Below are 27,363 nucleotides of genomic sequence, written 5' to 3' on the forward strand. Positions count from 1 at the left end.
AGACATGGGCCACTGAGGACTGCAGCCCCTCCCTGTGCTGAGCGCTGTGCTCAGTGCTCTGGGGTCTCGCATAACCCACTGCATGACAGACAGCCCGAGGCTCAGGGAGGTGAAGTGACTTCTCAAGGCCATCATTGCACGCTCAGCCCTCCCTGTAGGGCAGGGGTTCTAACAGCCCCACTGTTTGCCTGGGTGGGGGCCCCACCCCACTCACCGGAGCACCCCATCATGCACACTGTGTGCCTGGGCTGGGGCGCACTCACCGGAGCACCCCATCATGCACACTGTGTGCCTGGGCTGGGGCACCCCACCCCACCCCACTCACCGGAGCACCCCATCATGCACGCTGTGTGCCTGGGGGGGCCCCACCCCACTCACTGGAGCACCCCACCATGCATGCTGTGTGCCCGGGGTGGGGCACCCCACCCCACTCACCGGAGCACCCCATCATGCACACTGTGGCCGGGAGGCAGCGGACCCCCTTCCTTGACCCAGCGGAGCTGGGTGCCTGGGTCGCTGGGCACGACGCAGTGGAACTCCACGCTGGCCCCTATACTCTTAGTCTCCAGCTGAGGCGTGACCTGGACTGTGGGTGCGGATCCTGCTGGTGCGGGCGTGGCAGGGAGAGAGCCAGAGGGGCCTGCGGGGACAGGCACGAGGTTGTGAGAGTGTGTGTGTGTATGTGATATCTCCTATGCGGCGCCAGGACCCGGGAACCCCCATCCTAACATTCAAAGGACGTTCTTCTCCCATTTGCCTCTCTGACCAGGGTAAAAAGACCTTTTACTGGCAGATTCATTTACCTGCTCACTTGTTTAATTATTTACTCAACACATATAAGGGTCTGTGGGGACTTCCCTGGTGGTCCAGTAATGAAGAAACCACCTCCCAAGGCAAGGGACGCACGTTCAACCCCTGGTCAGGGAACTGAGGTTCCACATGCCGTAGGACAGCTAAGCCTGCAAGCCCCACCTGCAGAGCCTGGGTCACAACTAGAGAGACGACTGCACACTGCAATGAAAGGTCCTATGTGCTGCGGTTAAGACCCAACGCAGCCAAATAAGTGCGTATGAAAGAAAAAAAGTCTGTGAAGTGCTGGACTGTGCTTTCACAGGCTCCTGGACTTCGGGAGGGTTCAGTCTTGGAAAGATTCGGACATTTGAAGGAAGGACAGCAAAGGCTATTCTGACCCTAGTCTAAAACAGGAGGGGGCTTCCCTGGTGGCGCAGGGGATAGGAATCTGCCTGCCAGTGCAGGGGAACACGGTTTGATCCCTGATCTAAGAAGATGCTCCTTGAGCATCTAAGCTTGAGCAACTAAGCCCGGGCACCACAACTACAGAAGCCTATGCTCTGGAGCCCAGGAGCTGCAACTGCTCAGCCCGCAGACCACAGGGTCTAAAGCCCCTGTGCCCCAGGGCCTGTGTTCCGCAACAAGAGAAGTCACTGCAGCACGAGAGTAGCCCCCACTTCTGCAACTTGAGAAGGCCCTTGCAAAGCAGTGAAGACCCATCACAGCCAAAATCAATCAATCAATCAATAAGTGAATACAAATTTACAGAAAATAGGAAGATCCCAGGTGAGGGCACCTACCTGTCCGGGTAGGTGAGTGGGTCAAATGCATATTACCACCATTTACCAAGCGCCCACTACCTGCTCCAGGCTCTACATACATGTATCTTTCTAAGTCAGCCTTTGTGCTAGCCTCGTCCTCTCTACTCGACAGGATGAAAACAATGAAGCTTGAGATCCACTGACTTGGCCAAGGTCGCACAGGCATCAAGCCACGGAGCTGGGGCATTGAACCCAGGACCCGGGCTGACTCTGGCCTGGAGCTCCCGAGGAGACCACGGAGACGCTGGATTCCCTGGAAACCTGCTGAGAGCCTGGGCAGCTGGGGTGCTGCCCCAGCACACACTCCTTGTGGTCACCGTCTGGCATTTACACAGCCCGTTCTTGCTGTGGGTGGACAAGCCCGGAGCTGCTAGGTCCAGATTCAGGCCCTGCCCTGATTGTCCAGTCCGGCAGGTGAGGCAGGCTGGGGTACTTATGTAAACATAGCCTCCGGCAGTGTGAGGTCAATGTCCAGGAGCGGGGCGGGGGACACAGCGGTGAGAGCTACAGGTGCTGAGAACAGTGAGGCGGGTCTTTCTGGAGGAGGCAGGCCTGCCTCGGGCCTTGGGGAACAGGGGAAAGGCAGGAGTTCCCGCTAGAGTAATCAAGGGAGCGCTCTGTGCCCCAAGTGAAGCGCCAGCTATGGGGCAAGTGAAGGGCTCAGACGAGCGCCTAGAGGAAAAACGGACCCCCGTCCTGCCCAGCCCGAGCCGCGGCCGCTCACCTCGGACGAGCACCTGGGCGAAGGCCTCGGCCAAGCCCACCCTGTTGGTGACCTGGCAGCGGTAGCGGCCCGAGTCCTCGGGGGCTGCGGCCTCGAACAGCAGCAGCTCGTTCCTGGCGGTGGCCCCCGCCGGGAGGTGGCCACCCACGCGGCTCCACTGGAAGGTCAGCGGGGGCGTCCCGTGAGCCAGGCACTGCAGCTGCACGGCCTCCCCGGCTCGCACCGAGGCGTGCTCCGGGACGGTGGTGGCGTAGGGCGGGCCTGGGGTCGGGGGTGGGGGAGACACAGAGGTCAGGGCGGCAGCTGACGCTGGGCCCCAGCAACTGGCCAAAGGGACCGGCGAAGCCGAAGGATGCTGAGCTCCGGGGACTGCGGATGAGGGCGGGCCAGGTCCCAGGCAGGCATATGCGTGCTAGGGGAGGGCAGGCTCCCGGGGCCTGAGGGGCCTGCGACCCTCCAGATGGGGCTCCTGGGGTTCCATCTGGGACGGATGTGGAGCCTGGCTGGGGGTGGTGAGGGGCGCTTGGACCTCCATGCGGTGCAGAGACGGTAGCCTGGGGAGGGCGGGCCAGGGCCTTACTCTCTACGTGCAGGACGACGGTGGCCTCCGCGTGCCCGGCCGGGCTGGAGGCGTTGCAGATGTACTGGCCCGAGTCCTGCTGGGCCACCCGCGGGATGATGAGCGTGTCGCCTTCCAGCCGGTGCTGCCAGGGCAGTGGGGAGCGCAGCTTGGACCAGTGGATGGTGGGCTTGGGGCTGCCTGCAGAGTGGAGCGGCAGAGGTTGGTCTGGGCTGTCCCCCAGGATTGGCTGGGGGGCGGCATGGTCAAGAAGGGACCTGGGTGAGCTTGCTCCTTCATGGGGGCCACTAAGCGGGCCCCTCAGCCATCGCTGGGTGACTGCCCCCTCCCTGGGCATGACACCGTCTTTGGGTCTCCAAAGATGTCTAAATTCCGGGCCCGCGCCCCCGCCCACCCGTGGGCCCGTGCCCGTCTGCACCTGTGGCTGAACAGCGCAGGGTGGCTGTGTGTCCGGCTTCCACGGTCAGCTCGACTTCTTCCACCTGGACCTGGGGGGCCCCCGGGGCCACGGCACCCGTGTCTACAATCACTTCCACTCGCTTCTGCGCCGTGCCCAGTGCGTTCTGAGCTAGGCAGACGTAGGTGCCCGCATCTGACGGTTTAGCTGATGAAATCTGGAAGAAGCAAGGGTCTTGGTTAGGGGACCCTTGAGGGGGGTACCTTGGCGGCAGCCCCTAGCTTTTGGCTTGGTTTTAAACTCTTTCCTCTACTTGTTCATCTGTTTTTAGCTTTCCTATTTGACTGGCTACTTGAGGGCTCACACTCAAGACGTCCCACCAGTCCACGCATTTACTTGTCTATCCAGTCACCCCACCCCTCTGTTCATCCATCCATATACCATCCACCCATCTACCCTCCCATCCATCTATCCACTCATCCACCCATCTACCTACCCACCCACTCACCCATCTACCCACTCATCCATCCACCTACTTACCCACCCACCCATCCATCTATCCATCCATCTACTCACCCATCCATCCATCTACCCATCCACCGACCCATCCATCCATCCACCCACCCATCTATCCATCCACTGACCCACCCCACCACTCATCCTTCAATCCGTTCTTTCCTCCTTCCCTTTTCTCCACTTTCCTTCTTTCTTCCTGACTGTCTTCCAATCTACCCATCATCCGCCTAACCTCCCCTTCTCCATCAATTCATCACCCATCTGGTGACCCACCACTCTCTCCTCCAAGTATCTGCTCAAGGATGGGCTCTGACTGGGCCTCAGATCCAGAGATGAGACCTCCCTGGCCTCACCTGCAGTACTGTGTGGCTGTCCAGGAGCCCATGCGCCCGCTGCTCCAAGTGGGTGGGGGCACCGATCCGGGTCCAGCGAGCAGAAGATCGGGGCTCCCCGGAACTGACACACTCCAGGGTGACGTCCTTCCCCAGCTTCACCCGCACAGGGCCCTCGGGGAGCACGGACACCACAGGGGGCCCTGTCCAGGGGAGGGGCACGGCTGATACACACGCGGGGCCCTGCCGATCACGTGCCCTGTCACAGCCCCCTTGTCGGCAGCTGCCAGTGGGCACTGGTCCCCCCACTGAACCCACTTAGGGACCGAGGCTCAGAGAAGGAGAATGCCCAAGAGAGAGGCGAGGGGCAGAGGTGGGAATTGGGGCTGGAAACAGGAAGGCAGAGCCTGCGGGGTCGAAGGCCCTCACCATGCACGCTGAGGTTCACAACACTCTGGGCCACGCCGTAGGCATTGGAAGCCACGCAGCGGTAGGCACCGTGGTTGCTGGGCCGGGCGCCCACGATGGTGATGATGGAGCCATTGGGGCTGATGCGGACGTTGTCTGGCATCAGGGAGGGTACGGTCAGTGAGGGTGTCCTCCTGCCTGGGAGCTGCCAGGAGGCGCACCAGCGCCCCGTGCCCCAACCCCTCTGGTCTGGGTGTATCCAGCTCACGAGGTCCCAGGCATGGCCAATGAAGATGGAGACACTTCTGGGTCCGGCCCTGTCCCCATCCACATTGGGACACCCAGACCCCAGGGAGAAGGGCTTTACCCAGGGTCACACGGTGAGTTTGGTGCCAGGGTCCCCTCCACCCAGCCTCCAGTGGTGGTCATCGTGCATTCGTACCCATCTCCAGCCCCCCCTGCACCCGGTCCAGCTCACCCTCCAGCTCCTGGTTCCGAGTCTTCCACTCAAGGCTGATGGGGGCTGCCCCATCATGGACGAGGCACTTGAAGCTGGCATCTTGGCCCTGCTGCACGGTGCTGCTGGGCGGGTCAATGGAGATCACAGGGCTCCTAAGACCTGGGGGGCAGAGGGCTGGGCTGGGCAGGGCTGTGTGGGTTCCAGGGTCTCCCCGCCTCCCCTGGCCCATGGTGTCTGCCTCACTCACGGTAGGAGGACCCCGCGCTGGGTGGGACAGTGATGGTGAAGGAGGCTTCCTGCTCGGACCCTGAGCCGCCAACCACGCGGCACACGTATTCTCCAGAGTCAGACTGGGAGACGTGGTGGAGCCGTAGCCGGGAGCCGTGGGTCTGTTGGAATGATGAGGGGTGGCCGTCATGCCAAAGCACTTGGGGCAGGGCAAGCCCCCGAGCCCAGCTGTGCCAGTGTGTAAAGAGTTCTCCCTTGGGTCTCAGGAGCTCAGAGCTCCAGCTGGAGAAGGGAGGGTGGTTCACAGACACCTACAAGCCCAACATATCCCCTTTGTAGAGGGGGAAACTGGCTCAGGAGATGATTCAGCAGCAGAGCCAGGAGAAGAACCCAGGTCTCTTGACTCTCCGGCTGGTGATAACTCCTTGCAGGAAAGCATTTGATCCCCTGGGGTCCCCAAGCAGGCCGGGGTTTGTATGGAGAAGGTCGAGGAGGCAGAAGGTAACCGCAGGTCAGACCTGGCCCGCTCTGGATTCCTCCCCATCCAGGGCCCCCGTACCTGGTGCCGGGCGGGCAGGCTGCCCCCACGCTTGTGCCAGGTGACCTGGGCGTGGGCCTGCCCGGGGACCACGCAGTTCAGATCGACGGTCTGCCCTTCGGTCACGTGGGAGGAGGAGGCCTCGATGTGGATGGGCTGGGCGAGTCCTGGGGCTGTGGACACAACGGGCGGTGGGTGAGAAAGCCAAGGCTCTGGGGGTGCAGGCAGATGCCGAAGGCGGGGGGCAGTGAGCGCCAGCCGGTGCTCCTTGGAGGTGCGCTGGCTTCAGAGCAGCTGACATGGCTGAGTGCCGCTGACTTAAGAAGAGTCTCGGTCCCCTGGGGGCTGGGGTGCCACGTGAGACCTTGGTCCCCAGTGGTTGGGGACCTTCCTGCAGCCAAGGGCTAGAGCCCTGCGGGAGAGCAGGAGGAACAAGGCCAGGAAGGGGCCCCAAGCCTGCGCCCCAGCACCACCCGCGGCTCTTGTCGCTCACCAGGAATGGGACGTGGGCTGGAAGCCTCGATTGTGACCAGGACGGAAGCCTCCAGGGTGCCCGAGCTGCTGGACACTTGGCAGGAGTATTCGCCAGAGTCGGCGGGGGACACGTGGTTCAGCCTCAGCAGTGGGCCGTGGACCTGGCCAGGGTGGGGAGAGTGAACTTGGCGGGGGGTGGAGGCCGGTGGCCAAGTTTTTCAGTTGCCCCAGCCCTGACACCCGTCCCGCAGAACCGTCACGGGCCACTGCGGAGGCGGTCTCCTGCCAAAGGCGACCCCCTTCTGACATTAGACACTGCAGAGGATGTTTTCTGTTACATTTTTCCTGGCAGGAGCAAGCAGTGTCGTGAGTAAGAGTGTTCTTTTCTGTTTTTTTGTTTGTTTGTTTTTTTAATTTTTGGCTGTACTCTGTAGCATGTTGGATCTTAGTTCCCCAGCCAGGGATTGAACCCATTCCCCCTGCATTGGAGTCTTAACCACTGGGGAAGTTCAAGAGGTGTCCTTTCCTAATTCATGCCAAGGTTCTGGGCAGCCCTTGATATGAAGGGTTTAGCCCAACCATGTCCAGCTTGCCCTTGACCCCCTGACCCCCAGTGACCTTCTGCCATTTCTCCTGAAGCCTTGAATGTGCTGGGGCCACCTTCCCTCCTGGGCAGGGGGAGTGGGGAGGGGGTGCCCGCACCCTGCTTTCTTCAGACTCCATACCTGGTGCCGAGCAGGGAGGCTGCCTCCACGCCTGTGCCAGGTGACCTGAGCATGGGCCTGGCCGGGCACCACGCATTTCAGATCCAGGGTCTGCCCTTCGGCCACGTGGGAGGAGGAGGTCTCGATGCGGATGGGTGGAGCTCCGCCCGGGGCTGGCCCACAGGGAGAAGTCAGTGAGCTGGGGCTCCGTGCACCCTCAGCCCCTGCCCCTGGTGCCCAGGTGTTCAGAGGCTACTCGACGACAGTCCTGATTGCCCCCTTCCCGTTCCTCTGAGGCCTGGAGCAGCTGGGTTAGCCAGAGGCACAGAGGCGCCTCATTCTCTAGACGATGGCCCACCATCTCCTGAGCTCACATCATCGCGGGCAGCTGGGGCTCAGGGCCGGGGCCCTCCACACGGATCACTAATGTTTCCCGGACTTGCATAGTATGTGGCTAAGAACCAGGCTCTGGGGCCACACTGCCTGAGTTCAAAACCAAGCCCTGCCATTTATCAGTTGTAGAACCTTTGGAAAGCTATTAAAAAAAAACTAAACTAAATGAACAAACAAACAAACAAAAAAAACCTTTCCATGCGTCAGTTTCCCCATCTGTAAAAGAGAGAACCATCATACCAACCGCAAACGCTTACTGTGAGGGTGAAATGAGTTCCTATGTGTAAATATACCAGGGCCCACCACCTAATAAGTGTGTATCATGCTCATTACTCAGCAGCTCAGGTACTATTATCATGAATCCTCTTACAGCCACACGCTGCCTGTGCTGTTAATTCCTTTCCATTTTCCTTTTTAAGTGAGTCACTGAAGATGACCCTTAAATACACAGCCCCATTATAGGCAATGATTTCCATGCAATTATGACAGGTCTGACTTGTTGTTGTTTTTGTCCAGTATACCACCATCAATATAAAAGGTGTTTATCAGGGTACCACTGAAAATCACCCTCTCTGACCCCAGAGGTGCAAGTTGCAGCCTTTTAAGGAACCTGTGTCATGGTTGCAAGGGCTCTACCAGCCCCACTAGACCAGATGCAGAAAGGGACACACAGGAGTGGCTCGTGTAACATTTCAGAGTATGGACAGAGTGCTGGGGGCTCAAGCCCCACAAGCCAGACTCTTGGCTCCGTGTTCTCGGGCCCCTGGGGACAAAACCCGTTCGCTCTGGCTCCCGACCTTGGTCCCCTCCTCACCTCCCTCCTCCAGCCTCCCAGCCCCACTGCAGGGATCCTCACCGGGGACGACAACGGTGCCAGAGCCGGAAGCTTCAATGGTGACCAGGACGGAGGCCTCCAGGGGCCCAGAGCCGAGGGCCACGCGGCACACGTACTCGCCCGAGTCGGCCGGGGACACCCGGTGCAGCCGCAGCCGTGAGCCGTGGGTCTGAGGGGCACGGCACGGGAGAGAAGCAGAAGTGAGGCGGCGTGGAGCATCAGCCCTTGGAGGCCGGGGCCCGGGGCTCAGCCTCTGACCCAGGCAGGCCCCGTGTCCCACTGGGGGCTCCCAGGTCTCCCTCCCGGGCAGGGCGTGAGGGACAGGCCCCAAGCCGGGCGCCCACATCCAGCAGCCCTCCTACTAGGTCCTGCCCCGCGCTCACGCCCCCACCTGGTGGTGAGCCGGGAGGCTGCCTCCACGCCTGTGCCACGTGACCTGTGCATGGGCCTGGCCGGGGACCACGCAGTTCAGATCCAGGGTCTGCCCTTCGGCCACGTGGGAAGACGACGACTCGATCCTGATGGGCATGGTCCCGCTGGGGCCTGGGGGCACAGAGACAGAGAGCCGGGGCTTTGGTCCTAAGTCATTTGGGAGCCTCAACTGCAGAAATTCCCACTGCCCCCCAGGTAGGAACGCTAACACTTATTACAGGATGCCAGGCACTGTTTTAAGTGCTTTCTGTGCATTACCAACTCATGTCAGCCTCACAAAATTCACCGACTTCCTGTGATGATAGGCGCGTTTACCACCCACACTGACGCAGTAGCAGCTACCAGCTAGCGCAGCTCCTGTGCACTTGGTTATTGAAACATGAAGGCCAAGCGTGGCTAGTGGCCACTGTACGGGACAGCTCTCTGAGGCTGAAAGGACCCATGTCCCCGTTTCACTGACGATGGTACCGAAGCCGAGAGGGGAGTCTCTCCCTCAAGGTCCTTAGTGGCGCTGGCAGGGTGTGAACCCAGGCTTCTTTCTGGGGAACCCTCGTCCTGGCCCACCACCTCGTCTGAGTGCCCTGACTACAGAGCCCTTCTTCCCCAGGAAACACAGGTACCAGCATCTCCCACTCCCTTCCTGGGTCACTCACTGGACTCACCAGAGGGGCCACCAGTGCCGGGGGTGACTGAGACCACGATGGAGGCCTCCAGGGCATCGATGTTGTTGTTGGCCCGGCACACATACTCGCCTGAATCTGCCACGGACATCTGGTGCAGCCTTAGGCGGGAGCCGTGGGCCTGGGGGTGCAGAGATGGAGGGGGTTGAGGGGCTGAGGGGTCACTGGCTGGATCAGGCCTCCTCCATCAGACCGGCTGAGGCCACCCTCTGTCTTGTCTCAGCAGGAGGAAGGACCAGCAGCTAACGCTTCGGGCCGCTTGCCCTGGGGGCTGTCCCTGAGGTGCCCACCCCATGGCCGGGCTCCGCTCCATACCTGGTGTCGAGCAGGAAGGCTGCCCCCACGCTTGTACCACGTGATGGTGGCCTGGGGCTGCCCAGCAACCACGCAGTTCAGATCCAGGGTCTGCCCTTCGACCACCGTGGGGGACGAGGACTCAATCCTGATCGGTGGGGAGACACTGGGCACTGGGGACCGAGAGAATGGGCCAGACAGCCGGAGTTAGACGGCAGTGACCAGTGCCAGGACCTCACTACCTCCCCCGGCACCCACTCGCCTGACCCCCTGCCCTCGGCAGTGCTCACCGTGGGAGGAGTCACTGCCCTGGATGGTGACGATGAGTGAGGTCTCCTGGGAGCCGGCACCGTTACTGACATGGCACACGTACTCACCCGAGTCTGCGGGTGTCACCTGGGGGATCCGAAGCCTGGAGCCCACGATCTAAGGCGGAGCAGGTGTCAGTGGGTTGGGGCGCGGCCCCTCCACCTCTCCCAGACTCTGGCATCCTTGCTGCCTTGCTTTGGGGAGGGTTGGGGGGGCCCTGCCCCCATCCTGGTCTCCTCCTGAACTCCGTCAATGGCCTTTCTGAGCTTCTGGGCTGGGTGCAGGGTGCCTCCAGCCTTTGCACTCTTTCTCAGCTGTCACCCCTCCAGCAAGCCCGCCAAGGCCCTCCGTGGGGACTCTTTCTACAGGGCTGTCACACGGCACACCTGCCTTGCCCATTAGTCTTTGAGCTACCCGCGGCATGCCTGGTCTCATCCCCTTAGAATTCTCAGTGGCGGGAGTGGGACGTGGCCTGGAGCAGGTTCTCGGGGAAGGGCCAGGAGTGAGCGAATCACAGAATGTTCTGTGCTGGACCCACGCGGGCCAGTGGGACTCCTCTCGGTGTCCCCAGCACTGGCCAGGACCCCTCTGGCAAGAATGCTCTTTGTGTGTTGAATGACTGAATGAGCACAGAGGAGGGCTGCGAGGAGCTCCTCCCGGTTCCCATGGGGGCCAGCCACGCCCCCTGGCGTGCACCCTCCCTGCTCGCTGGCTCCATACCTGGTGCCGGCTGGGGAGGCTGCCTCCACGCTTGTACCAGGTGATGGTATGGGGGGCTTGGCTGGCCACCAGGCAGTTAAGGTCCAGGGTGCGCCCGTTGGCCAGGGAGTCAGAGGAGGACTCGATGCGGACAGGGTACACCACGTTCTGGTCTGGGAGCGGGGAGAGAGGGGGGTCAGGGTGTGGGGGCCAGCGAGGGTGGAGTGGCCCCTCCCAGCCCGTCTGCGGCGACCCTGGGACACTCACAGCGGGTGGGGCCACGGCGCTGCTGGATGGTGACGAGGACCGAGGCCTCCTGGGTGCCTGAGCCGCTGACCACGCGGCACACGTACTCCCCGGAGTCCGCCGGAGTCATCTGGGGCAGCCGCAGCCTGGAGCCGTGAACCTGGGAGCCAGGCGGGCTCAGAGCTGTGCTGGGGCTCACGGTTCAGGCCCCCTTCCCTGGCTGCCCCCACCCAGCCTGAAAGAGCCTGAGGGAAGCTCTTCCAGGGAGAACCAGCACTCAGGACCCTTCAGCTCCTTTGACGGGGTTTTGGGATTCAGGCTCCCTTCCCTGGCCACCCCCGCCCAGCCTGAAAGAGCCTGAGGGAAGCTCTTCCAGGGAGAACCAGCACTCAGGACCCTTCAGCTCCTTTGATGGGGTTTTGGGACTGGGTCTAGTGGGAGGAAGTAGAGGCTCAGCATTTGTGGATGTCCGATGGAGCAGGTGGATTCCCTAATAGTTGAGTTGGTAAAGAATCCACCTGCAATGCAGGAGACCCCAGTTTGATTCCTGGGTTGGGAAGATCCGCTGGAGAAGGGATAGGTTACCCACTCTAGTATTCTTGGGCTTCCCTTGTGGCTCAGCTGGTAAAGAATCTGCCTGCAATGCAGGGAGACCTGGGTTCAATCCCTGGGTTGGGAAGATCTCCTGGAGAAGGGAAAGGCTACCCACTCCAGTATTTTGGCCTGGAGAATTCCATGGACTATAAAGCCCATGGGGTCGCAAACAGTCGGACACGACTGAGTGACTTGAAAGTTCACTTTCACTATGGAGCAGGTGAGCTAGGCAGTGTGAGCCCATTTGACAGATGAGGACACTGAGTCTTAGGGAAGTCAAAGGACTGGCCAGGCAAGATGGCAGAGCAATATCCGAACTCAAAGCTCCTCACTCCGCAGTCTCGAGGGTCCTTCAGGCCCCCTCCCCGCTTAGCTCCCTGCCTCCTACCTGGTGCCGGGTGGGCAGGCTGCCCCCACGCTTGTGCCACGTGACCTGGGCGTGGGGCTGCCCAGAAACCAGGCAGTTCAGATCCAGCGTCTGTCCTTCAGCCACGTGTGAGGAGGATGACTCGATCCGGACCGGGGGGGTGACCCCCAGCGCTGGGGACAGAGGGCAGAGAGTGAATCCCCAGCTGGGAGGAGGCGGGGAGGGGAGGGTGTGAGTGGAGGTAGGGTCTGCTGGTTTCTGGGGTCCTGCCTTTGCTGGAGTGGGGAGCCTCCCCCCCGAACCCCCATCACTCACCAGGCACAGAGTCTACAGGCTCAATGCTGACCAGGACAGAGGACTCCAGGGGCACTGAACCGCCCACCACTCGGCACACGTACTCGCCCGAGTCGGCCGGAGACACCTGGTACAGTCTCAGCAGGGAGCCGTGGGTCTGGCCAGAATGGAGGTGGGGTCAGAGGGGGCCCTCTCGGGACCCTCGCACGGATCACCTGCCGCCCTGCCTCACTCTGAGCCTGAGAACTGACTTTTAACTCCATTCTGCTCAGAGGTGGAGAAGTGGCTGTCTCATCCCAGGACCAGGGGTGGTCAGGAGAAGCCATGGGGAACTGAGCAAACACTAACACCACACTCCATCAACTTCTGGACACATTTAAAATAAAAAAAAAATAGGATGGAGCTGGTAACATGCATATTACTTTTGCTTTATTATTATTTTTGGGTGTCACTGTGTGGCCTATGGAATCCCGGCTCTCCAACCAGGGACTGAAACCAGGCCCTTGGCAGTGAAAACACAGAGTCCTAACCACTGCACAGGCAGGGAATTCCCTAGACACACTTTTAAACGCCTCTGAAATCAATATGCATCTAATAGCGAATTACAAACGGCAGGGTTTTCTTCTTCTTTTTTTACCTCAGAGGTACATAAAGTAACAGTGCATCTTACAATCAGTGGCATCCTAAATGCTACAGAATATATCAATACTAACAGCTACTGACGTGACACTAATACAGCTCTAGCACTTCCAGTGAGCCAGAACTCTGAGCACTGCATGCAAATTAGTTCCCTTCATCCTTAAGATAATTCTGTAAGGTTAGTATGATCGTTACCGTTTTACAGATGCTGAAAATACGCTACAGAGAGATTGAGTGATTTGCCCAAACGACTAGGTGGGGGAAGCGGCAGTCACACTCCACTTGGGCTGACCGGTCAGAGCGTCTGGGCTCTGAGCATCGCATCACACACCTGCGCAGAGGGGTCCAGGGCCTCTCCGCCTCAGAGGAGCCTCCTGCTCTCCCACCCCTGACCTCCCCTTCCCAAGGGCCTCCCTCCCGTCCCCTCCTTGGCCTGTCCCTCCTCCAGTCCCGTACCTGGTGCCGGGCGGGCAGGCTGCCCCCACGCTTGTGCCACGTGACCTGGGCGTGGGGCTGCCCGGGGACCACACAGTTCAGATCCAGGGTCTGCCCTTCAGCCACATGGGAGGAAGAGGGCTCGATGCGGACGGGCTGGGTGCCACCAGGAGCTGGGGGAGGAGATGGTCACTCGGTCAGTCAGGCCTCTGCAGCGGCCCCAGCCTTTCCCCTTTTCCCTCCAAGCCCAGGCCGGCTGGCCCCACTCACGGTAGGCGAAGTTGGCGCCCTGGGTCTTGGTGACTGTGACTGTGATGGAGGCCTCCACGCCGTTGCTGGCCCTGCAGACATACTCGCCTGCGTCCGCTGGGGAGGCCTGGAAGATGTACAAGCGGGAGCCACGCACCTGGACAGACGCGGGCAGGGGTGTGAGCAGGGTGCTTCCCAGAGCCCGGCGGGCGCCCCATACCCTGTTCCTCCGAGCTCAGCTCCCTCTGCGCCCTGTGGTCTGCTGTGTAGCCCTGGCTGGCCACCTCCCACCTTTCTGCCCCCGGGTACCTGGTGCCGGGCAGGAAGGGTGCCCCCACGTTTGTACCACGTGACCGGGGCGTGGGCCTGGCCTGCCACCACGCAGTTCAGGTCCAGGGTCTGCCCCTCGGCCACTGTGGGGGACGAGGACTCGATCCTGACGGGAGGGACGGGTCCCGGGGCTGCGGGGAGAGGGGATGGGTCATAGATGCCTCCCAGGGGAGACGGCCAGAACTGCCCACCCTGGAGCTGGCTCGGCCTGGTGGGTTTAGAGTTAGAGGCCTCCTGGGCTTGAGGTCCTCAGCAGAGCAGCCTTGGGGAGGGGGCTGGAGCAGGAGCCCAGGCTTGCAGAGGGGTGTGAGGAAGAGGGAGGGAGGGATGAGGATAACTGAGGCTGGGAGAGAGGCAGGGGCGGGAAGGCGCGTAAGTGGGCCAGATGGAACAGCGATGCGAAGATGGCGGGTTATTCAGGAACGCGGAGGCCACCTGGGCCGGGCCCTGTGGCCAGCGCCGGCGTGGGCCTCCCAGCCCTGATCTCCACATCAGCAACAGGAGTCACGAGCCCTCGGGAAGGCCCTCGGGCCCCTGCCAGCCTGTCACTGACTGTCCACTCACCAGGGATGGTGCCGGCGTCAGAGGCCTCGATGGAGACCAGGACGGAAGTCTCGAGGGGCCCAGAGCCCAGGACCACGCGGCACACATACTCTCCCGAGTCGGCTGGGGACACCTGGTGCAGCCGCAGCAGCGAGCCGTGGGTCTGAACGCAACCGGGGAGGGTCAGGAGGGGGCTGGAGCTGCTCCGTGCAGCCCCTCCTGCAGGCTGGCCCTGGGCCGGGGGAGGGGTGCGGTGGGCTGCTCTACCTGGTGCCGCGCGGGGAGGCTGCCGCCACGTTTGTACCACGTGACCTGGGCGTGGGCCTGCCCGGGGACCACGCAGTTCAGATCCAGGGTCTGCCCTTCGGCCACGTGAGAGGAGGAGGGCTCGATGCGGACGGGCTGGGTACCGCCTGGAGCTGGGGCTCCACCGGGAGCTGGGGCGCAGAGGAGCTGGTCAGTGGCCAGGGCTCCTGAGCTCCCCACTCCCCACCCTGCAGCCCTGGGGTCTGACCAGGCCTGAGCTCGGGAGGACGGATGGGAGCCCTGGGGGCTGGGACCACACTGGCGGGGCCAGCTGGACCCTTTTTTCCCCTCTCTGACCTTCAACCTGCCGTTCCAGGCCCATCTGCCTGCCCACCTAGACCTTGACCCGTGACGAGCTGCTCTGGCTCGCAGAGAACCAGAGTCCTTTAGCACCTTGGGGTGGGGCGGGCCACAGGATGCCGACGATCACTCCCCAGCCCCTTTCTTCAGAGTGTGTGCTGTGCATCCGCAGTACACTAGGGGATGCTGTCCCCATTTCACACGTGAGGAAACTGAGGCCCCCAGAGGTACAATAACCAGTCCAAGGCTGGCTGAACCAGGACTGCCAGGACTTGAGCGCAGGTCAACCTGACTCCCAGCTCAGAGCTCAACCCTGACTGCTGCTTCCTGACGAATTCTGGAAACAGTACCCTCCCCATGGGGGTCTCTGTAAGTCAGGTCAACCTGTCTCCACCCTCAGACCCCTCATCTCTCCTCACGGGGAAGGAGGGGATTGGAGCCTGCCAGGAGCGCCTCTTCCTGTGTGGATAGCACCGAAGAGACCCCGGGGCGCCATCCTCGGGAATACAGGGGAGGCCGGAGGGCTCAGCCCTCGCCCAGCCCCTCTGGCTCCTCACCTGGGGTGTAGCCGGGGCCTGGATGGCGGCTGTGGAGGACAGAGACGATGATGGAGGCCTCCTTGGGGCCTGAATCGTTCTCCACTCGGCACACATATTCTCCAGAATCGGCTGGTGATGCCTGGGGCAGGCGCAGCCGGGAGCCGCGCACCTAGGCCAGGTAAGGACAGAGGTTTGCGAGGATGGGAGGGGCTCTGGTCGCTGTCCCCTCTGCGCCTGGCTCCGCCCGGGACTGCCCCAAAGGGGGCTGCAGAGAGAGCGAAATAAGGGCGGGCCCTGCTCGTGCAGAGCATCTCCTCCTGGGGCGTGACGGACCACTCCTCGGGGGGCTCCCACCACAGGGCTCAGGGACCCTCGTACCTGGGCGTGGGGAGGCAGGCTGCCCCCTCGCTTGTACCACGTGATCTGGCTGTGGGCCAGCCCTGCCACCACGCAGTTGAGGTCCAGGGTCTGTCCTTCGGTCACAGAAGGTGAGGAGGACTCAATCCTGACCGGTGGGGTGGTGGCACCTGGGATGGGAGGCGGGGTTGGCGGGGGAGTGAGGCAACCGCGGGGGAGCCCCGGCTGGCCCTCCGATGCCTCCGAGCCCCTGGAGGCCCCGCACCTGGAAGGACGACCACTTGAATCCGGGCCTGGGCGGTGCCCGCAGGGCTGGTGGCCACACAGAGGTAAAAGCCGGCGTCAGCGGCCGTGATGGCGGGGATGAGCAGGGTGGCAATGTCTGTGCGCTCTGCACGGGCCTGCCACACAGGGAGAAGGGGTCAGAGGCAGCCTGGCATGGGCTGGCCAGGGAGGGCGGGCAGAGGCGTACAGGCCAGCTCAGAGCCGGGATCGGGGCCCCGGGTGGGCACCCAGGCAGCAAAGCAGGAGGCTGACAGCTTCCCCCTGCCAGGACACCCGGAGTGGGAATTCTGAGCACGGCAGCCTCTTGGAAGTGGAGGGAACTGGAGGAGGAGAGGGGAGGGGCAGAGGGCAGGTGCTGGGACTCGGCTGAGCCGGGCAGGTACCCTCACCTGTGGGGGGAGGCTGCCCCCTTCCTTCCTCCAGGTGATGGTGGCACTGGGCACCCCCGCGGCCCTGCAGTACAGCCTGACGGTGCGGCCTTCGTGTACCTGGGTCCTCTCTGGGCTCACCTGGACCCTGGGCCCGCTGCCCCCTGCAGACAGAGCCCTGTGAGAACACCTCCCCACGGCTGCCAGGGCCAGCCCCCACCGCCTCCCCGCTCACAGTTCTCTCACCGTGCACGTGGAGCACAGCCCTGGCCACATGCTGCCCGGCGCTGCTGTGGGCGCGGCACAGGTACTGCCCTTGATCCGAGGCCTCAACGGCTGGCAGGCGCAGGATGCCACGATGCACCTGTGCTTTCTGAGGGAGCTGGCCACCAGGGCCCCCTGACGGCGGGGAGGTGGGGTCAGTACCCACTGGGATGGGCATTGCTGGGCCCCCCCCCACCGTGCGCCAAGAGGTTGAGGTCCACCTCCTAGAGTCCCACCCCCTGGCACTGCCCCACATCCAGGAGAGCCAGGCTCTGACAGCTGTACCTGCCACGGCCTCACCTGTCCACTCAAGGCTGGGCATGGGGTGCCCCGTGGCACTGCAGCGGAACTCGGCCATCTGGCCCGGCTGCACTGTGAGCTGCGGCGGGTGGATGGAGACCACAGGGGCGGACGGGGTGGCCGAGGCTGAGGAGGGAGGAGACAGCGTGTGGGGTCAGGGAGGGGAGGGACCCGTGCCCACGGCCTCCTTGCTGCTTGCTTTGCTGCCACTCCAGCCCTTCATGGCCATTTGTCCACACAGCAGGCAGGGGAGTCTCTACATTGTCAGTCAGTGGGAGGGATTTCCCTGGCGGTCTGGGGGTTAGGACTCTGCACTTTCACTGCTGAGGCTGCGGGTTCGATCCCCGGTCGGGGAACTAAGATCCCCACATGCCTCTTGGCTCAAAAAAACCAACACCCAAACATAAAACAGAAGCAATATTGTAACAAATTCAATAAAGACTTCAAAAAAATGTTAAAAAAAAAAAAATGTCATTGGCGGTAGGGGTGGAGGGGACTTCTCTGGCGATCCAGAGGTTAGGAGTCTTCCCTTTCACTGCTGAGGGTGTGGGTTTGATCCCTGGTCAGGGAACTAAGATCCCACAAGCTGCACACGCGGCCAAAAAAAAAAAAAGTCAGTGGGATCTCGTTACTTGCCCACTGATGGCCTGTTCATGGCTTTCAGAACAAAAACACCTGAATTCCCTGCTGTGCCTCACTGAGTGCACTCACCTCTGCCCATATCTTCAAGTTCCTCACCCACCCTTCCACACTGGCCCCGCCTTCCCTCAAACAGCACGCTCGTGCCTCGGGGCCCTTGCACATGCTGCTTCCACTGTCAGCTCCTGCACGGCTGAACCCCTTCTCTTCCCTTCAGGTCTCAGCTGAGATGTCACTTCCTCTGGGGGGCCCTCCCTGACCACCCCATGTAGAAGAGCTCTCAGCTCAGGCCCACCTCAAGCCTCGCTTTCCTTCCACTCCACTCACATCCCAGCACCGGTGTGATTCTGTTGTTTGTCCACTGTTTCCAGACTCAGTGTCTCCCCACAGAACATGGAGGGCGGGAGGGCAGAGATACTGCTCGTCTAACCCCCCAACCCCATTTCTTCTGAGTCTAGGGCCTGCCGTACTTCCAGTTCAGAAGCTGTCAACTGAATGGAGAGACGCTCACCGGTCCTGGAGAGCGTGGAGGAAGGGGCAGGGCTAGGTGGGTCAGGCGTGGACGTGAACGGTGTACCTTGTACATGCAGCGTGGCTGTGCCCTGGTCCATGGCGAACATATTGGAGCCGGTGCACACGTAGGTGCCCGCGTCACTGGGCTGTACGTTGCGAATGGTCAGGATACCGTTGAAATCCATGGCTCGGCTTGGCAGTTTCCCATTATGCAGGCGGGTCCACACCAGGGTATAAGCCGGAGACTGCAGGTGGGGGAGGCCAGAGAGATGGGCGTGGGGCTCAGAGACCCCAGGAGACGGACCCTCGCCAGTGCCCACTCCCTGCCCCGCCCACCTTGCTCTTGGCCGTGCAGATGAAGGTGACGTCGGCTCCAGGGCGCACACTCTGGCTACGTTGCTCCTCCACTGTGACCGTGATGGGCTTGCCGGGAGCCTCTGCGGGGGTGGGAGTTTCCCCGGGGAGCTGGGTGCTGGCCAGGCCCCTGTCCTGGGTCCACTTTCCCCCTCTCTCTTTCCATCCCCCCAGTCTGGCTTAGCTTCCATTCCACTCCCTGACACCTCCCTCCCTCCTCCTGGCTCAAACCCATCATCTCCCTTCTCCCCTGCAGGCACCGAGCACCCATCAGGCTGTGGCCAGAGAACATCACACCATGATCCCCTTGGCTCCGGTTCATCATCATAGACCACAAACGAGCTCTTAACAATTCGCACTTCACCCCAGCGGGGCTCTCTGTCTGGTATGAGTTTCTATCCTCTTAAACAACCATTTCACACCTCCTCCCAACTTCTCCACCCTCCAGAGTCCTCCTTCCACTTCTGTGGCTTCAACTCAACTTCTGGAGAGAAGTGAAATGACTAGTCAGGAATTTTCTACGATCCCCAATCTCCCCACCTCCCTCCTCCCTGGTCCCTGAAGGGCGAGCCTTCTCCCCACCTCCAGCCCACCCTCCACTCCCCTTCCTGAGTGCTGGAGCCCCTCCCGAGGACCCCCTCCCCCAGCCGTGCCCTCCCTGGCTCCCTTCCCATGGGATCATCCCACTCCACAGACAAATGTGTTCTAGAATTTCCCATATCTGAAAATGACCCCGACCCCACATGCGCCCCCCACTGCCCACCTCCTGCCCTACTTCTTGCCCTCTGTTCAAAGGCAAGACTCTTGAAGCAGTCATTTACACTGGTTGCCCCCCCATCCATTCTCTGCCCCACTCCAATCCAGTTTCTCCCCCTTCTCTTCACTGCAAACCGCTCCTGTCAAAGCATCAACTCTGAGGGTTATTTCTCTGCCTGGAGCTGACCTCCTGGGAGCTTCTGGCGAGGGGGCTACTCTCTCCAGGAAGCCGTTTGCCCCCTGATTCCAGCCACCCCCTCCCCCAGCCTCCTCCTGTCTGCGGGCTGTGCCCACTTGCTTTCTCCTCTATCTGACAAGCTCAGGTTGGGGCTCGCCAGGGCTCTGTCCTGGGTGACTTTATCCTGCCCCACCCCTGTACCCACAGTTCCCAAATTCATTTCTCTGGCCAGGGCCTGTTTCCTGAGCTCCAGATTCACAGCTCCAAAATGCCCACCTCATGTACACACTTCAGTGTTTCCCCAAACATCTCAAACTTTTAACAGGGCTAAAACCACACTTGTGGTTCCCTGGGACCTGCTGGTGGCAGGGGTTGCCGGCATCCCGTGCACACGCCCTGGCGTGGTCACTTCTGCACCCGCCTGCCTGAATTCTGCAGCAGCTGCGTTTCTTTGCAGGAGGGTTTCCTCAGGTCACTGTGCCTGCCCACAGGGTGGGACAGAAAGCAGCAGCCTCAGTGCTCCTGGAACAGGCCCCAGTCAGTGACTGACGGGAGCTGGTGCACGCATACCCCAGCTCCCTTGGCCCTGCGGCAGTGGGTGGGCGCTGGGGCACAGTGGGGGGACTCCAAGGAACTGACTTTACTCTGGAGTTCCCTGGTGCTGCCCCAGCTGTGTTCAGCAACACCTGCTCTAGGTGGTAATGTGCCCAGTGATGACACGCGCTTTCCTGGGTACCTTCTCTTCTCACTTTCATTTCATTTCCCAAATAAACTACATGCACACAAATCTTTGTCTCAGTCTCTGCTTTTGGGGCAGCCCGAATGAAGAAACTCTGCTGTTGGAGCCTCTCTCATCTTGGTAAATGGTGCCCTGTGTGCCCAGCTGCTGGAATCCAGATCCTTGGGCATCTTCCTAGACTTTTCTCTCTCTGGGTATCAAGTCCTGCCAGCTCTGCCTGTATCAGTTCTACCATCTTGACGCCATCATCTCTTCCCATCTTTCTGGCCAGTGTCCTCATCCAGGAAACCACTGTCCCCCTCTGGCAGATGAATGCACCAGCGGCTTGGGTCTACAGTGTGCAGCCCGGCCCAGGACAGGCAGTGCTGGGGTTAGGGGACGAGGAACTCACCAGTGACCAGCAGCTCTGCCCGGCTGGTGTTGGCATGATGGAGATTCCGACAGGTGCAAATGTAGACTCCAGCATCCGAGGGCTGGACGCTGGGGAAGTGCAGCTCTGAGCCTGGTGGCAAGGCGGGGGGCGGGGGCTCATCAGTGAAGATGCAACCTTTTACGACCCAGTCCTGCATGTGGGTCCCTACAGGATCTCAGTAGGGTAGGCTCAGGCCTGTGTCTCCCCTTCCACCAGGGTGGCCGAGGGGCCTGGGGCCATGCGTACCTTGATGTCGCTGCTGGGTGCTGCTGGGCAAGGGCCGCCCATCTTCACGAGACCAGTAGAAGTAGTGGGGTGGGCTCCCGCTGACCTGGCACCGCAGGGAGTGGGGGCCGCCTTGGGGTACTACGCTCCGAGTTGGATGGACCTGCACCACCAGCGGGGCTTGGTCTGCTGGGAGAGGGACAGGGGAGGCCACTCAGGCAGGAGGTCCCCAGCAGGCACCACTGTCTCAAATCCCCCTGCCCTCCCAAAGACTGGCACACCCTGTCCCCACCCTGCTCCCCAGACCTAGTATCTCTCAGTCTCCCCAGGTCCCCTGCCTTGCCATCACCTTTGACCCAAGACCATGGTCCCACTTACCCTGCGGCAGGCACCGGCCCCCTGGCACATTGGGATTACCCACGTATCCTGGGGCACACCTGTAAGGAGGGACAGGGACAAGCTGTGTCAGGCCTCAGGGGACCCAGTGCCTCTTGGCGGACTTGGGGAGCCAGCTCTCTGCCCACTACAGGGTGAGGAGACTCAGAGCTCAGGAAGGATTTTCAGAGACCAAAACGGCCCCAGCGCAGAGCCTCTGTGAGCTGAGAAAGCTGACTGGGGCGGGGCGGCGGGGTGGTGCGGGGAGAAGGTCAGCAGGTTGGATTCAGGGAAATATTCATTCAACAAACATTTATGTCCATGTGGTCGCAAAGAGTCGGACACGACTGAGTGACTAACACACACACACACACACACACATACACTAAGCAAGGTTATGGATGCACAACAGCAAACATGATAAAATCCTTGCTCTTAAGGAACTACAGATATGAGAGTGAGGGACATGCATGCGGGCTGGGGGGGCATGGTGGGAGAGGGGCACTTGTCCAGCCCTGAGAATCAGGATGCTTCCCAGAGGACGAGACTCCTGGGCTGTTCTATTCCTTTGAAGCAGACTGTAGTCAGCAAAGAATTTATCCCCATTTGCAACTATTTATTTGCAGGATTACCCACTGTCTTGTCTCCCATTACAGGCAGTAGACTCTATAAGGGTTGGGACTGAATCCGTTTTGCTCATCACTTTGTTTCCAACACGTTTCTACACTGCACGGCATACAGTAGAGTCTCAATAAAAACGCGCTGAACAATGGAATAAAGCTCAGCCTTGAAGGTCAAACAGGAGTTAGCCAGGATGGGGGCGGGGGTCGGTATGTGGATGGAGAACGATCCATGAAGAGCAAAAACAGCACATCTAAAGAACTGAACATGAAGAAGTCAAGGGACACCCAGTTAGAGTACAGAGTTAGGTGTCAGAGGTGGGATGAGCCTGGTGAATGATAAGGCTACTACCTAAGGAGCTCGGGCTGGTCCCAAGGGCACCGGGGAATCTTGGCAGAGTTTTGGACAGGGGAGGGACACGATCCTGGTAGGGACCTTTCTGAGCAACATCATCCAGGACTCTCAGCTAGGAGTTTACCCCATGCCCCGCTCCCTGCATCCCTCCTGTAGCAAACTTACTGCTCACAGTACTGGCCAGTGTAGCCAGGTTCACAGGCCGTGCAGCGGTACCCTCCAGCTCCCAGGCTTTCACAGGTGCGGGAGAACCTGCGGTAGGAGGCGAAGCTCAGGCTCTGGAACACCCACCCCCTCGTCCCCTCACTTTCGCCCCAAGAGTCAGTGCAATGCCCTCTACCCCCTCGGGCCTTGAGCAAGGGCACCCACATGTTCTCTGGGTTGGTCAGTGGGCAGGCGCAGGGCTGGCAGTCCTCGGGCGTTCCGGCCGTGGCATCTCCATAGTAGCCAGGGGCACACTGCTCACAGAACTCCCCGGCGGCGTGGTGCTGGCATTGCTGCAAGGTGCAAGGATGTCAGCCACTTGCTATTTGGCAAAATTTACCCCAAATCATACTCCCTCCAAGGGATTTGGTAATCCCTTGATCTGGAAATTCCACATTCGAGCTTATCTTAAAGAAATAATCAGGGAGCGGCACAATGAATTCACTACAGGATGTTCCATTCATCTCAGCGGTGTTTTTAAAAGCACAATGCTGGAAACACACCAAGAAAAAAAGAACTGAGAAAATTAAAAAAGGAAATTCCATCCAAAAAGCTATCAAAAAGGATATTGATTGCATTGCTTACATTTTTCTATCTAAATACCTGTAATATTACAGGAAAGTACCCACTTGGGTGTTGTATGGGGGCAGAGTTTTGGAAATAAGCACTTAATTGTATAAAAAATGTGTGTGCGTTTTATGTTTTCCTCCAAAGAGATCTATTTTTTTTTTAATTAATGTAGCATAATCCTCATTCGATATTTAGTTGGTGGTTCTGTCAACCACCTGGTCCTTGACCACGTATCCCAGAGGGCTATACATATACCACTTGGAAAAGCTCAGGTATAGAAAATATTGAAATATTGAAAGATGTCAAGAAGTGAAAAAAAGTTGATCATGAAACACAGTGATCCTGGGCTTATTTGCAAAACGAGAGGTATATTAATCTGTGTAAACCTTTGCCCAGAAAAAAGAACTCCACAGTCTAATGTTGACAGTGATTACCTCCAGATGGTAGGATTTCAGGGAATTTTAACTTTGTTTCTAAGTTATCTCTACAGTCTGATTCTTCTACAGAAAACATGTGTCACACTGGTGATAGGAAATAACAGGAACCAGCCTTCTCTTGTTTTCTGGATTTTGGGGGCTGTACCACGTGGCTTGTAGGATCTCAGTCCCCTGGCCAGTGACTGAGCCCATGCCCGCTGAAGTAGACCACCAGGGACTCCTCTAAAGCTTTCTTTATAAAGAAGGGCGCTAATTCCCGGCTCTGCTCACCCCGCCATGTCTGCGACCCCTCGGTGCCTCAGACCTTCGGGCCCAGGCACTTTGCCCCCGGACGTCCGTCTAAACACACCAAAGCCCTCCCACCCCACAGCCAGCCCTGACACCCCACCCAGCCCCAGCCAAGCAGCCCCTGCCCTGGCCCTGCGTGCATCTTACTGAGCAGGCCCCGGTCTCCGGGTGGCACAGGTCTGAGTGGCCATTGCATTCGCACAGCTCACAGTGGCCGAGGTAGAGTCCACTCCCGGTGCGCGTGTAGCCCGGGGCACAGTCCTAGGGGACAGAGGGGAGCGTTGGTCTCCATCTCCAAGGTGGTCCCACCTGCAGCCGGTAGACCCAGAACTCCTCTCCTCAGTCATCTTGACTCCCATTGGCTCTTGGAGGGCAGAGTCCAGGCCCAGCTCCCTGTCCCAGCATCCCCTCTCAGGGGCCCTCCTCTCCTCCCAGCTCTGGAGAGCTCTGGAGAGCTGGGAGTGTCTGCCCCCATCCTGTCTGGCATCTCCAGTCATGGATATACTGAAATAATAGTTCATCCTTAATGGAGAGGACTCTTGAGAGTCCCTTGGACAGCCAAGGGATCAAACTAGTTAATCCTAAAGGAAATTAATCCTAACTGTTCATTGGAAGGACTGAAGCTGAAGCTCCCATACTTTGGCCACCTGATGCGAAAAACTGACTCATTGGAAAAGACCTTGATGCTGGGAAAGATTGAAGGCAGGAGGAGAAGGGGCGACAGAGGATGAGATGGTTGGAGGGCATCACCGACTCAATGCACATGAGTTTGAGCAGGCTCTGGGAGATGGTGAAGGACAGGGAGGCCTGGCGTGAGGCAGTCCATGGGGTCACAAAGAGTTGGACACGACTTAGTGAGTGAGTGAATAACAATGCAGAACCCTTCTCTGGCCCCAGGGCTTCGTTCCTAAAAATTCTTCTAGCAGGATCTTTATTGAAAAACAAGCCCTACATGGAAAAAGGAGCGCTCAGAAGACCTGGAGTTGGGGTGACTCCTTGAAGACTTTTATGACTGTGTTTACCTTTGCCCCATAAGTGGAGGCAGCACCCAGGTAACCAAGGAGGTTTTTACACATCCTAAGTGAGTAATCAGGGGTTCTGAGAACAATGAATTTCTATTCGCTCTGCTGCTTCTTTGAAATCTCTCCAGGCCCTCCCCTCCCCGACCATTTCAAAGGGATGTTTATAAATCTGTTTTGTTTCACTGCGGAAAATGTGCACCAGGGATCCTGCCTTCTCCAGGAGTTCTCCAAAACGTGTTGTTTCACCAAAAAAAAAAGTGTTGTTTCATAACTTCAAGGGACATGAAGCTCATCTCCTTGGATGTGAACGCTCCTGTGGCCATGGCAAACATGCACAGATACAAAGCTGTAGAGACACGGGCTTCTCGCCGGGACTTCCTGAGTTGGGCTGGGGAGCTGGCTGTTTGACCTCCCTGGTGCCCACCTGGCATCGCAGCCCTCCCCACTCTCCTCCCTCGATCCCCCTTCCCCGCTTCCACACCCACTCATCCAGTGTTAAGTGGTTGCCCGCTCTGTGCCTGGGGATTCAGGGGTGAGCAGTCAGCGCAGGCCCTGCCCTCGAGTTCAGTCTCCAGCAGAGCCCTGTAGATGTTCTTGGAGTCCCTCCAACGGCCTGTCCCCCCTTCCACTCCCCAGCCCCCTTCCCTCCCAGTCGAGCTGCCTGTCTCTCCCTGGCCCCAGCCATCTCAGTCGCAGGGAGCAGAGAAGTTTCCTGGGGCCCAGTTCCAACCCTGGCGTTCCCTCTGCAGCTTGGCAGTAGTTCCTGCTGGGGGAGCCTCACTCCAGGTCTGAAGAAGCGCCCCCCGCCCCAGCTTTCCAGGGGTGACCCTTCTGCATCGTAGGCTCTGTCCTCACACATTCCTCTTTCTGACACTTCTGTGTATTCTGTCCTCCTGCCTAGAAGCCTACTCCCATCCACGCTGTTCACCACTCGGAGGCATCTCCAGGCTCTGCTTTGGGCTAACTTTGGGTGTCTCCGTTTGTCTCCGTATCTCTGGCGAGCACCCTGAGAGGGCAAGCTGGGTCTTAACTCTGCAGGGTGTAGCTGTGTGCCCTTGGGTAAGTCACACACCTTTCAGAGCCTCATTTTTTAAAAATAATCTGTTAAAAGGGGGCAATTACACCTCTCTCAGAGCTGTTGGGAAGAACATATGCCCTGTCGCCAAGCATATTAAAGTCATGATGGTGACCGTGTGCATGCCTGCTAAGTCGCCTCAGTCACGACTGACTCTTTGAGACCCCATGGACCATAGCCCACCAGGTTCCTCTGTCCGTGGGGTTTTCCAGGCAAGAATACTGGAGTGGGTTGCTGTGTCCTCCTCTAGGGGCTCTTCCTGACCCAGGGGTCGAACCTGGGTCTCTCACGTCTCCTGCACTGGCAGGCGGGCTCTTCACCACCAGTGCCACCTGGGAAGCCCACAGTGATCACAGGCCGTGGGAATCCCGGCTGACCTCTTGCGGACCCAGCTATGCTGGTGCAGAGGCGGCTGGGCGGGCCACGCTCACCTGGCAGGACGAGCCGACGTAGCCCGGGGGGCAGCGGCATTCCTCCACCTCCAGGGCCCGGGGTCCCTCGGAGGGGCCGGGCTGGGCGACCTCAAGGCTGACCCCGCTGATGCTGGCCGCCAACGGCATGGAGGAGAATGTGGCTCGGACCAGGAGCTCGTCCAGGTCAGCCAGCGCCATCAGGAGGTGCTCGCGGGTGGCTGGCTGCCCGTCAGGCCGGCGCCAGAATTCCTGCGTGGGGGGAGAAGACAGCAGATGAAGGTGAGGGCTTGGCCTTGCAGCACCCCCACCCCCAACCCCTGCCTCCCAGGCACTGGCTGAGGACAGTGAGCTCAGGACCGGGGTGGAGTAAGAGGCAGGGGAAGCTGGTGTCAAAGCCGGGCTCCAAAGCAGGCTGGGGAGGGTCAGACACGGTGTGGCCGAGCGCCTCTCACCTCTCGGAAAACGACCTCGTAGTTCTTCCTCTCCGGGCCCTGCAGCGCTGGCTGGGAGGCTACCAGCATGATGTTGTTGCCCTGGGGAGACACCAGCAGGATTGGAGGGGAACCGAGGGGCTCTTGGGGACAGTAGATCCCCCAGTCCCAGCCTCCCATCTCCCCAATCTCCCAAGCTCCCGTGCCCTAAGGAGTCAGGTACAGGCCCTGGAGCCGGGCCCGGCCTCTGTAGTTCCAGACATGGGGTGCGGTGGGGGCCCTAAGCAGTGGGTGGGTGCCGGGCCAGCTGAGCGCTGACTGAAAGGGCAGAAACATCAAGCATGCCCCCCTTCTTCCCGCCTGGCGCTGAAGCCCCATGCTCACCGTGATCTGGACGTCGGGGTCAGAGAGCGGGCTGCCCTGGGCCCCCGCCGTGTAGGAGAGGGTGTATCGCAGCTTCCCGCCATAGGCCGCCACCTGCAAGACGCAAGCCCTGCAGTCGCACCCTGACTCTGCCCTCCTCTGGGATCTGTGTGACCCGACAGGTGAGGGGGCGGAGCCTCGGAAGGCCTTTCTGCACCTGTGCTGTCCCCCCAGCCAACCAGAGCCCCATGGTCACCGAGCTGACTCGACACCCATCAGTTCCCTCACAGTCTCAGACCTGGGGGCAGCGTGCCCCTGAGAAGCCTCTATGCTGTTTTGTAGTTTCCCCCTTTCCCACAGTC

General features: G+C 60.0%; 1 protein-coding gene across 1 annotated transcript in view; it reads right to left on the minus strand.

Annotated features, from left to right (window-relative positions):
• HSPG2 (heparan sulfate proteoglycan 2) overlaps positions 1 to 27,363 on the minus strand; it is a 109,994-nt gene that overhangs the window by 13,684 nt on the left and 68,947 nt on the right. The window contains 42 exon segments of the mRNA XM_070382771.1: positions 436 to 640; positions 2,338 to 2,598; positions 2,918 to 3,097; positions 3,336 to 3,531; positions 4,184 to 4,365; positions 4,592 to 4,726; positions 5,049 to 5,189; positions 5,278 to 5,419; positions 5,818 to 5,969; positions 6,290 to 6,431; positions 6,996 to 7,147; positions 8,224 to 8,371; positions 8,594 to 8,745; positions 9,297 to 9,435; positions 9,630 to 9,781; positions 9,899 to 10,034; positions 10,638 to 10,789; positions 10,884 to 11,022; positions 11,845 to 11,996; positions 12,139 to 12,274; positions 13,213 to 13,364; positions 13,462 to 13,597; positions 13,750 to 13,901; positions 14,335 to 14,476; positions 14,581 to 14,750; positions 15,477 to 15,627; positions 15,837 to 15,985; positions 16,081 to 16,216; positions 16,490 to 16,632; positions 16,715 to 16,867; positions 17,033 to 17,158; positions 18,249 to 18,429; positions 18,521 to 18,621; positions 20,603 to 20,713; positions 20,870 to 21,037; positions 21,227 to 21,285; positions 22,364 to 22,450; positions 22,568 to 22,695; positions 23,845 to 23,958; positions 26,226 to 26,456; positions 26,660 to 26,740; positions 27,023 to 27,115. Of these exon segments, the coding sequence (XP_070238872.1) occupies positions 436 to 640; positions 2,338 to 2,598; positions 2,918 to 3,097; positions 3,336 to 3,531; positions 4,184 to 4,365; positions 4,592 to 4,726; positions 5,049 to 5,189; positions 5,278 to 5,419; positions 5,818 to 5,969; positions 6,290 to 6,431; positions 6,996 to 7,147; positions 8,224 to 8,371; positions 8,594 to 8,745; positions 9,297 to 9,435; positions 9,630 to 9,781; positions 9,899 to 10,034; positions 10,638 to 10,789; positions 10,884 to 11,022; positions 11,845 to 11,996; positions 12,139 to 12,274; positions 13,213 to 13,364; positions 13,462 to 13,597; positions 13,750 to 13,901; positions 14,335 to 14,476; positions 14,581 to 14,750; positions 15,477 to 15,627; positions 15,837 to 15,985; positions 16,081 to 16,216; positions 16,490 to 16,632; positions 16,715 to 16,867; positions 17,033 to 17,158; positions 18,249 to 18,429; positions 18,521 to 18,621; positions 20,603 to 20,713; positions 20,870 to 21,037; positions 21,227 to 21,285; positions 22,364 to 22,450; positions 22,568 to 22,695; positions 23,845 to 23,958; positions 26,226 to 26,456; positions 26,660 to 26,740; positions 27,023 to 27,115 (6,158 nt within the window).

Source organism: Bos mutus, chromosome 2, assembly GCF_027580195.1.
Source record: "Bos mutus isolate GX-2022 chromosome 2, NWIPB_WYAK_1.1, whole genome shotgun sequence".
Taxonomy (NCBI): Eukaryota; Metazoa; Chordata; class Mammalia; order Artiodactyla; family Bovidae; genus Bos; species Bos mutus.